The following is an 11,582-nucleotide window of genomic DNA, read 5'->3' as shown; positions in this document are numbered from 1 at the left end:
TATAAAAGATACAAATGATCAAAAAACTATATGAGTAGAAATCATCATTTAATAGACATTAATATTAAAAATATACTAAAATATATTATCTATGTTAGTATCATTTAAATTTAATAACATATCCTATCAAATAAAAAAAATTGGATTAATACAATTGATTTATATGTTCGCACCAATTTAATTATATTTTTAATAGTTACTGACTTTTAATTATTTAAAATATATTTATTATTTTATAATATGTAAAAATATTTAATACATATAATAATTTATATATATAATGTTGATCCCGCGCAAGTCTTAACCTAGTAACTAGTTATAATCAAACCACTGATTACTAATTTGTTTTAAGTTAGAAATTTATAACAAATCCGAATTTAACATGGTAACATAACTCATATCCTAAAACCCTAAACCTTTAATTAATATAACTTCTCTATTTAACCCTTTCGACCGGGTATAAATGTCGTATTAAACTCGCTCGACCGAGTATAGATGTCCTAAATTTTCGAGATTTTCGGTCGATAAGAACCATCGTCTCGATAAGAGTAATCGTAATAACTAGTAAAGTTTTGATACAAAACCAATGGGCTAGTATTAAAAATTACGTATATATATAGATATTAACTTATAATGTCAGATTTTAAACATGTATACATAATATTTAGTGTTTTTTTGCTTTTTTATTTCAGACCAAATGCCATTTCTTTAACTGGCCTGGATAGATGGCATGTATATATTATGCAAAATTCCAGCTCAAAATCAATCGGTTGAAAAGATGAAAATGTTGCATGCGGTTTGAACTTTTATGGCTTGGCTTACGATCATAATAAATCTAATCTTATGTAAATTAAGATCGCTGATCTAGTGTACATTTAATATCATTGAACTTTAATATCAAGAAGAGAAATTTCTCCAATATTGTTGTTTTCTTAGTATATGATATAAGCGCCAACAATCCTATATAAAATAATAGAATGTTTACAAAATTCATACTTTCTTGTGATATAGTCTACAAATAAGATCATGGGAAACATTGATGAAAATAAAGGTTCGTGGGGGTCGGGCAGGGGTGGTGAAAAAGACGACAAAGAAAGCGGTGTAAACGATGATGACTAAAGCAAGAAAAAGTTGTTCTAAAAGTCATCGGTGGTTCCTGGGGTTTGGCTAAGAATTTTCGATTTTCTTTCCATTTAATTGATTTTTCTTCGAATGGAAGTTTGTGTTCTTTTGATACAAGTTTATCTGTGTTACTTGCCAAGGAGGTTGGAAAGGATATTAGAATGTATTAACACCTTAATCTGTTCTAAAACCCATATAATTTTCACGGTATATATATATATGCTTAAATCATTACCAAAATGTAGATCTCTTTAGTATAGTAGTCATCACAATATATTCTATTATAGTTTCGTAATCCTGCATTTTAAAATGCACACCATTATCTTCCTCTACGTAGACTACTACGCTTAAATATACATACTACAAAATTATGTAGAGGTTGGACTGCCGCAATTTTTTAAAATAAAAAAAACCCTCTAAAGTCAGAACTACAGTTAATGTGAACATATAAAAGCTCTATTATACAGACTTTAATAATAGTAATTACAGAGAGTTTGGCAGGCAAAGTAACGTGAATCATATAACAACTAATCAATTCTTTTGTTCAGCTGTGCTATTATTCTTCGCGTAAAGTTTATTAAAATCACGTATGTAATCATGTACCAACAATTCTTAAGTTTCAAGATGAAGTTCCGAAAAATATGTTTGTTTTAATCTCTACTATGATATCAAATTTATTAGCATTTTCTCTCGTTAAGTGGTATCTCATGATCTAAGTACGTAAAATCATATAAATAGAGAAAAAGACAATATTCAAAGAGTAGAGTGGAAATTACAAAATCGAATCATACTTTTTTTTAACGACAAGTGTATAGAGACTGGAGACAGTCTTATGATGAGTTATTGTTTACCGTTGAGAAGCTTAAAAAAACAACAAAAACCGCCGTGCGTACAACGCTTCCCATGTGAGCAACGATAATATCCAATAAAATACCAACACGTGTCAAAAGATCTCCACTTGTGACCCCACTACCCTACTCCGGTGACTAAACACCGCCGAACACTCCGGTAACTCGCCGAGATCGGCGAACAAAGACTCATCCTCTTCCCCCATCGGGAAAAACACCGCCACCTTATCCGCCGACGCCGAGACAGCTGTCTTTTTCTCTGCTGAAAATATCGGACTCTCAAGAATGGTCGAAGACGTGGTCTCCATCTCACTAAACCAAGCAAACTCATCAACGACGCAAGACGGCGTTGTTTGGATCTCTCTCCCAAGAACCATAAACTTATTATTATCATCATCCTCCTCCTCCCGCTCCACCTCGGGCAGTACTTCTGGTTCAAGTTTTGGCTCGGTTTTAGGTTTGGGTCCGTTTCTAGAAGAGGAAGCGAGAGGCCAAGGATGGTTATGCTCAGAGGTGTAAGTGATGAGAATCATCGTTGGATCGTCTCTGCTTCTCTCGACTTGCTTCCTTGCCGGACAACCTTTTGTGCTACTACAACGGTAATAACCTCTAGGGTAAGGAGATCCCTTAATGGGCTTTTGGCCGTACTTACGCCAAGACCACGAATCTGACGGTGGAGTTGTGTCGCCTTTGTGCCGAGAACCCTCTATGTCTTTCATCGGTATGTTCACTACTCTCTTCTCTATGGATCTCCTACTGTAGTTAATTAACAAGTACATCAATATATGAAATATACTTTTAATGCTAAGCTTTTTCATTAAATTATTTGTAATTTGAATCAAAGATGTGTTTATTGATTCACCTTCGTTTATGTGACTGAGAAGAGATGGTAGCGTTGAAGGTTAGAGAATTTGGTGATTCGGGTCCTGTTTCTTGACTGCTTTCGTGATCATTGTAGCTTCTCGCCATATCTAGACCTCGCTTCATGTTTATATTTTCTATATACTATATATTGTACTATATTTACAAGTAGTTAAAAGAGGAAAGAAGTGTCGGTCAATGATATCGACCAAGAATCAGATATTTCGTTGATCTTGATCGCTTTTGAAAATATCTGAGTTGCAGAAGGAAAAAGAGGAGTAGAAGTAGAGAGAGATAAGAGAAGGTGGAGTCGTGGAGACGAAGAGGGGTTGTGTATGAAAGAGGACGTGCGAGCATATGTCAAGTTAATCTCTAGTACTTGTTATTTTAACAATAATAATATTTATATCCCTATCATTGAGAGATGGACCCCTATCGATTGTTATTTTAATAGCTAATAATTTGACTATAAGGCAATGGTTACATATGATCACACCCTTTGTTTATGATATATAATTTTTCTATTAAGTGTTTTCAACTTTGAAGATGGGGTTAGGTAAATTATTAGTATACACTTGTTTTATTTATTTTTTGTCTTTATTCACCAATGTTCAAAAACCTTCTTTACAATGTATTCAAATGATTGGAAGATGATTAGGTTCATTGGGTGGTGTAGTGTGTGAACAAGCAAATGGGAACGTATATGATCAAACCCTTCATTTCAAAATTTGTTTTGGTTCTAAAGTTTATCTCCATCCTTTTCAAGAACTTTTCCATTCATAAAAACTAAAAAGTGTATTAGTGTCGCATGCATGAAAATCAGATTAGGTCTTATATATGCAAAATTAAACTCCAGTTCAAGTTTTATGCCAAATTTAATTCAGTTTTTAATATATTTGTCAAATATGTAATACTAATGTACATCTATCTTATTCATCGTATTTGTCAATTTGAATAGGTTATAGATCTTGATTTCTCAGCTATTGAATCTAGATACAACTTTTATGATCATCTTAACATGGTACTACATATATGTTTGCTATGTATATTGATTGTTTAGATTATTGAGTCAATTAGCTTAAAAACTACAAAAAAAATTGGAAATTAGGTAAATACACATGATGTGATAAGTTGTGTGTCTATGAACAAAGATATCATGGTGTGGAATTTAGGATATTGAGTTAATTATGGGAAAAGTTGTGTATATGGGATGCAATTTCACTAGATTATTAGCTATAACATTTTATTGCTGTATATATCCAGGGCCGGCCCTGGGCCAAGCCCAATGAAACATTCGCCTTGGGCCCCCAAAATTTTTGAAAATTTTTATATGTAAATAGGCTTCCAATTTGTAAAAAAAAAGTTTTTAGGCCCCCAAAATTTTAAACTCTTTACTAAATGGTCTTGGGCCTCAAAATTCTCAGGGTCGGCCCTGTATATATCATGTATATATGAGTATTGAAAAGGGATATTATACCACTGTTAAAAGAGCTGCCACTTATCTAATTCATAAGATACATATCCACTTCTTCTTTTCTTCTTTATTTATGTTTATAACTTTATGGATGTTTAGGCATCTTGGTGTGCATATGCATATGTTGTATGTACATGCATATAGTGCATTGTTTTCGATGCAATTCGAAAGACTCTCAATAATTAAGTACACCAAAGTACGAGCCGGAACTATGTCCAATATTAAAATTAAAATTAAAGTTAGGAGTTATTAGGAGTTAGGAGTTATTAGCGCAATATAAGAATCCGTCTCTTAACTTTTAACTAAAAAAGCTAAGAACCGGCTCTCTTAAATAAGAGTTTTAAGAGCCAGTTTTTAACTTTTTTAGTTAAAAGTTAAGAGACGGGTTTTTATATTCCGCTAAAAAACTTACTCTAAAAACCCCCAATAATCATGCTCTTATCACCCTTTTCCTTCACCAACAAAAGCAGCATCAATAACGCATATATAATAATTTAAATTCTGATTTCTAATCATGTTTTTTTTTTATTGTTCAAATCTGATTTCTAATCATGTAGATAATCTTATTTATGTGTGATGGTTATCGTTTACTGATCAAAGTTTACCCTTTCGTTGCGCTGATCTTATCAACTAGAGACAACACAAGTTAAATGGGATATATGGACTGAACATCCAATCAGTGTTACGCAAACGAAATATTTAATAAGGAAAAAAAGTAAAAGATTTATATCATTATCACGATTTTCTTTATTTTTCTCTTCTATCGAAAATATTTTGTACAACATATGCATAGTATTCTTTCTTTTCCATAGGAAAACGTTTTTTTTTTCGGTTCAAATAGGAGTTTTTTGTCATTTGAAGAAATATACTCATATAAGAAAAATGCTCACAAACACCATACGGTGTAATTTAAACACACATTTGAAAACAAAAGCTGGCTTACATAATCGGATCAAAGATGGAACCAAAGTCGCAAACGTTATAATTAATTAATTGTTGTAGAAGTTATAAAAAGTGTGTAACAAAAAAAAAAACAAGTTATAGAAAAAGTACCCGTTACATTAAGTAATAATTTGATAAGTTTCAATAAAATTTTTGATATACACCAACTATCTAATTGTTTTGACAAGGAAAGCTATAATTTTCCTACTTTGGATTTGATATTGGTTGAATACATTGAAATGTATTGCTGCGTGAAGCAATGTGGCTACAATATTCCATTCAACAGAATTATAGCCACAATTTGGCAAACTATATTTATATATTATTGGCTGACTGCATTTAAATATCTTATTGGTGGCTCATATCATTTAATATTATGTTATTAAAATTGAGACTAATAATTTGGCATCTCTGACTTTTCCTAAAACCTCGGCGTGGTTCTTGTACAACACGACATAAATTATTTTTATTTCAACTAGATCCTTTCTCCGCGCATAGCGCGGATAATATATTTAAATTTGTTACATTTATCATTTTTATTTCTATGTAAATTTTTGTATATTAAATTATATATAACTAATTTTCAAATTTGATTTTTTTTTTTAGTTTGAAGTAAGTATTTATATTATATGTAACACAATTAACTAATAAAATATGAAGAATAAAGTCCGAAATTTTAGAGTTATGTACAAAAAATATAATTATGTATAGAACGTAAATTATCTTAATTTAAAAGATTGGAATCTCATCTCGAATAAATTAACGAAAATAAAAAGTACTCCAATAACCTGCTTAAAATATAAATCCCCCTTTTCAAAAAAAAAAACGTACTTAATAATATTTTTTACGTGTAATAGTTGAAAACTAACAATTGAATATCGATCTAGAATATTATTTTAATATATCTAATGGTAAAATATTAATTGTAATAAACAAATTTTGAATTTTGTAATATTACATGAATTAAAATTCTTTAAAATCTAAAATCTATTTTATTAACCTAATATATTTTTTTATTCATTTATTATTTTGACATTACCAAATATTGCTTTAGTTTTATTTGTATATTAATTTTTAATAATTTAGTTTTCTTTTTAAGTAATTTTAAAATTATCAAGAATATAATATATTTAAAATTATTTATTTAAATATATCCAAATATGATGTCTCATTTTTATGTGTGTTTGCGTTGAGCATATTTAATTTGTAGCTTGTATATTTAATAACACCTTGTTGTGTGCCGTTGTATGGTTTTAATAAATGTGTTGTCATTTCATTTTTATTACTACTAACATGATTTTTTTAGTGATCAGTGATAATGTATTTTTAACGTTATGTATTATATTTTATCGTATAGTTTCTGACTCTTCATGCTGACACTTTTCTTAGAATCATTTTAATTAGATAATAGGTTTAAAGATGTAAATAAAACTGTGTATGTTGTAAATTTAGACTTTTTAGTGTAACTGAGCACTATCAATTGTGGAAATTATATTACGATTTTATTTTACTAAATCTTTATTTATGTGTATATTTTTTATTTTATTTTGTATTTTTACAATTTTATTGCTTTATTCTTTAATTGCAGAGAATTGATATTTTAAATTTTTGTTTCATATACCTTAAAAGTATTCGGTTGATTTTTGTTTGTTTTTTTCTCCAATTACAATGTACAGTTCGACCATTTTCTTTTTTGGGATCAAACTACTAATATCATCAGATAGAAAAGCTTAAACTCCAAGAATGAAGTGAGTATTTGTGTTAGAAAAAACTGATTTAGCCACTAATATAGTGAGATATTATAATATTAGAAGGTATGAAAACTCTTCTCTGTTGTCCTACGCTGGACATAATTAAGTTGTTGTCAATTGATTCTATATTTGTGATAACTGAAAATACATATTTATGTATTCCTTACATCATCCTTAATTGGTTTACGGTTCGACCATTTCTAATATACTGAGAGTAACATAATATTAGATGTTGATTATCTCCTTCCAATTAGGAATTCACGTAATGAGAGAAATTCAAGGTGATATCACTTTACAATTTTTTCCTCATATATATATATATAGTTAGTTTATAGATGATTCTATTTGTTTCAAAATGTAATCAGTTTTAATTAAAATCTGTAATATTTAAAAATTATTATTTTAGAAAACTGTCATTTAATATATAAATTTAATCAATTACACAGTAATTTACATAATTTAATTGGCCACATAATATCTAATAAATATAAAGTTACGTTGAAATATAAAAACAATTTATATAGTGAAACAAAAAATACTTTTAAACCATTATATTATAAAACAAAGGAAATATTCAAATTATATTGAAACATTAGAATAGTAAGTCTATAGTAAAATTATTTTATATTAAAATATATTTTTATTTTATAAATATTTTTAAAAAACTACTTAAAATTAAAAATAATAAACCATATGTTTTAAAATTCAAAGATCGTGTTGTAATTTTTGTTAAATTTTGTTGGTCGGAGTTGAAAAACCACTAACTAAGCTCAAGACTCGCAGATATATTTAGACAAACATAGAACCATAACCAGAGAAGAAGATACTAACAACTAAAACACTTGAACCAATTATTCAAACACGAGCTCCAATTACTATATTCGATAATAAAAAAAAGGATTTTAGAATTAGTTGACTAAGCTCCATAAGCTTGGTGATTAGCTGCACCTTCTCCCTGTTCTTTTCGTTGAATGCTTCAAGAGCTTCTTTGTACTCTCGTTCCTACACACCAGGTTAGCATCTTAATAATAATCCTCAACCAGACATATAATGGATTTGGTTATGTGCAATGGCCATACCTTTTTCTGAACAGTATGACCCAAAGGCTTTAACTCTTTGTTGACAGAATCAATCTTCTTCCTGACCAAAGCAACTTCTTTCCTCATGGGGTCAGCTAAACCTTCAAGTTCCTAAATATACAATTCAAACCATTAAACTTCTTAATCATGGTAGTTTTCATAAAAAGGAAAGAACTTTGATCCACAAATCTCATTTTTACCAAATGGGTTTTACAATTAGTGATACAAAAGTGGAAACACTCACAAAAGTCCCAATCTTTACTTATAATTAAAAAAAAAAACAAAAAAGAAGCTATTTTTTGTTCAATGTAAATGTCAGATCTTGAAAATTTCAATACTTGGGGTCCTACAAATCTCCCCCTAAACATGAATCAAAACCACATAGCTTCACTGCAATAAACCCCCATATGTCCAATTTTTATATCTTAATTTGTTTTTTTTCTATGTCAGAAACAAAATTAAAGCACAATTCTCAAAAAGAAAAAAGATTAGGAAGAGAAAGATGCTATACCGCACGGATCAAAGCGAGACGCTTAGTCTCCTCTTCGACACGACCAAGCTGAGCTTGAACCCTTTCCCTAATCTCCATCTTATTCTTCTTGATCTCCTCTTCTTTCGCCCTGAAAGCAGACAAAGCCGTCCTCGACATCTCCTCGTCTTCCTTCGTCATTTGGCTGCTAAAACTCATGCTTCCCGACAGCTGAGCTCCTAGCTGTCGGCTGTGCACCGCCGGCGGAGCCACCGTCGGCTGTGACGTCTCTATTGCCTGCATCTCCTTCATCTTCACTCGAAACCCCTTTAGAACCCAGAAACAGTGTTGTGATATGAACGAAATTGGGATAATAATTGATATTAAAGCCCTAAATTAGATCGAATCGCATATCCAATTTAGTTATGAAAACAATCAAGAAGTAAGAGAGAGGGAAAAAAAAAGAGGAAGCACCTTCAATTTTCCAGGGAAGAAGTAGAATCCGATATATCTTAAGGAAGCCGACTGACATGGAAGCAATCAAACAAAGCAGGAGGTTAGAATACTATGATTGATTTTCGTAGTATATACCGTTAAGGAGAGAGGTGGAGACGATAATGAAGCAAGTCAAAAGTTTATGTTATTAGAGGTTCAATTTATGGCTTAGATAGACTGGGGAAGAAACATAGAAAACTGGCGAAGGTGAGAAAGAGGAAAAGACGATGTTTATGAGTTTTGGTCGGTTTATTTTGAATCAAATGCTGAGATGGACCAAATGGGCACACAAAAATTTGGAATATGACACTTCTATTTCTAATTCTTTAATGAACTAATAATAAATAGAAATTCTGCTGAAAATACCAGAAAACCTAAAATTTCAACATATTTACAAACCCAACCACTCTACCCACCCAATTACTAATAACCCGATCCGATCCATCTGTTTTCCCCTAAATCCCTAATTTTTTTTCTTCGACGTAATCAAGAAACACAAATCCAAACACAATCGACAATCTCAAATCACTATCTCCCTCAATCTCCCCTCACTAATCAAACTCTGTAACAATCATCTTGAAGCTGGTCCCTTGAATCTCATCTATTTCTCTGTTTCGTGTCACTCATTGAAAAACTATGGCTCCTAAGACTCGCTTCGCCGGAAAAACAAACAAGGAAGGTGCGCCGGAGAAGAAGAAGAAGAACAAGTCTGCGGCGGAGAAGAAGAAAGTTGCAGCGGTGAAGAGGAGGAGAGAAGCCGTGAAAAAAAAAGAGATGCAGCAAAGAAGAAAACTGAAACCGCAGAAAAGAAGAGGAAGCAAGACTCGTCTTCGTCGGAGTCTTCATCCAATCCAACCAAGCGGCGTCGGACCGCATCTTCACCAGAACAACATTCCGATCCCGATCATTCCCCGGCACCATCAGCGGAATTGCTTTCTCAGGATGATAGAGAGGGTACGCCAAGCCCATCATTTCCGATTGAGCCACAAAAAGCACCTACTCAAACACCCAGTGAGGCGGAGAATCCACTGCAAGCTCCAATAACTTCTAACAACAGAGAGGATCCCAACAGAGAGTCACACTCACCAGAGGCTGCCATTAACAATGAAGCGCAAAGAACGGTAAACAAATCAATTTAAAATAGTTTTGGAATTTTTATGATAATATTGAACTAACACATAGGAACCGTGAGCAGATTGGATCTAACAACAGTGATTCAAACCCACCTGAGGCCGCCATTGGATCTGCTACCATTGACAATGACGCGCCAAGAACGGTAAACAAGTCAACTTGAAATGATTTTAGAAATATTTATCATAGAGTTGAACTAACAAATAAAAGAATGAAACTAGTTCAACTGGTAATAATATGTTGTAAAACATATTCACTGGAATTTATAACTGGTACAACTATGAAAAGTATAACTAGTTTAACTTATACAACTGAGTATCGTATAATTAGTATAACTAAAAGAGTGAAAAATGAGGAACTGGTAAGTGATACAACTATTAACAATATAACTAGGTTAACTAATTAAACTGAGTATTGTTTAAGTATATGGTTTTATTGATGTATAACTGGTTTAACAAATGTCGTATAACTAGGTTTACTAGTACAACTAGTAATATTATTTTTAGTACAACTAATTTAACTGGTACAACTAAGTGATTTTGTGTTGTGTAACTCGGATATTTATTCAGTGTATTTAGTGTTCTTATTTGTGTCTTCAGGCTGGGGAGGAGAATATGGCCGTAGAACCAATGAGACCTGTTGGTTTTTTCTTCAAGCCGAGTGATTATTGGACGGCTTGCAAGCTCTCCTCAAGGTGCCACCAACACGATTTTCTGGAGACGATTAAAGACTTTAAGGAGTCAGAGAAGAGTTGGTTTGAGAATCACCCTCAGTTCAAGCATTTATTCCACATGGATTGTTGCGAGAAAAGAAAGGTTCAGGGATTGTGGATGTTGCTACTTCGTTGTATGCATACAGGAAAGGAGCGGCAAGCTTGGTTTGGGGTAAACGGTGTTCCAATTAGATACTCTATCAGGGAACATGCCCTCCTCTCTGGTTTATACTGCGGATCATACCCTGAAAACTATCCGAGAAAAGGGAAGATGAAGTTTGCAACAAAGCATTTTAAGCACTTGCAGAAGAAGACTAAGGAGAAGAATAGGAAGAAACAGGGTCTGAGAGTGACAGAAGCGGATGTCTTAGAGAAGCTTGAGAAGATGGAAGCTGATGATGGTAGTGATGAGCGTCTGAAGATGGCGGTTCTTTATTTTTTGACCAGAGTAATAAGAGGAAGGACAAGAAATGCATACTTCATTGAGCCTTTCATTCTCCAGGCAGTAGATGATCTGGATTTTTGCAACAAGTTTCCATGGGGCCGTTACACATTTGATGATTGCATGAAGGAGATTTTCCACTTGAGGGATCATTTCGCTAAAGGGCTCCCAGAGAATAATATGCAGTGGACATTTCCTGGGTTTGTCATCCCTTTGGAGGTATATGAATTATGTTTTCCATAAGCATATTAGTTAT

The 11,582-nt window shown here is 32.2% G+C and overlaps 2 protein-coding genes across 3 annotated transcripts; both read right to left on the bottom strand.

Annotated features, from left to right (window-relative positions):
* Positions 1 to 1,853: 1,853 nt before the first annotated feature.
* LOC106293340 (probable WRKY transcription factor 65) lies at positions 1,854 to 3,189 on the bottom strand. Of its 2 annotated transcripts, none has more exons than XM_013729008.1 (2): positions 2,833 to 3,189; positions 1,854 to 2,726 (listed from the first exon to the last, which is right to left on the bottom strand). In XM_013729008.1, exons 1-2 carry the CDS (start codon positions 2,955 to 2,957, stop codon positions 2,066 to 2,068), a joined length of 786 nt encoding a protein of 261 aa, XP_013584462.1. In that variant the 5' UTR covers positions 2,958 to 3,189; the 3' UTR covers positions 1,854 to 2,065. The 2 variants fall into 2 exon arrangements, with proteins under 2 accessions (XP_013584462.1, XP_013584463.1); XM_013729009.1 differs by having other exon boundaries at positions 1,854 to 2,723.
* Positions 3,190 to 7,919: 4,730 nt separating this feature from the next.
* On the bottom strand, positions 7,920 to 9,267 carry LOC106292959 (syncoilin-like; the record flags this gene model as incomplete). Its single annotated transcript, XM_013728631.1, is given in 4 exon segments — positions 7,920 to 8,000; positions 8,078 to 8,188; positions 8,589 to 8,873; positions 9,021 to 9,267. Coding segments are annotated over 3 exon segments (462 nt in total), but the record flags the coding sequence as incomplete, so codon positions are not given.
* Between the last annotated feature and the right edge of the window lie 2,315 nt (positions 9,268 to 11,582).

The sequence above is a fragment of the Brassica oleracea genome, chromosome C5 (genome assembly GCF_000695525.1).
Source record: "Brassica oleracea var. oleracea cultivar TO1000 chromosome C5, BOL, whole genome shotgun sequence".
In the NCBI taxonomy this organism is placed as follows: Eukaryota; Viridiplantae; Streptophyta; class Magnoliopsida; order Brassicales; family Brassicaceae; genus Brassica; species Brassica oleracea.
The sequence above is the reverse complement of the archived record's forward strand: the minus strand, read 5'-3'. Positions and strand labels throughout refer to the sequence as shown.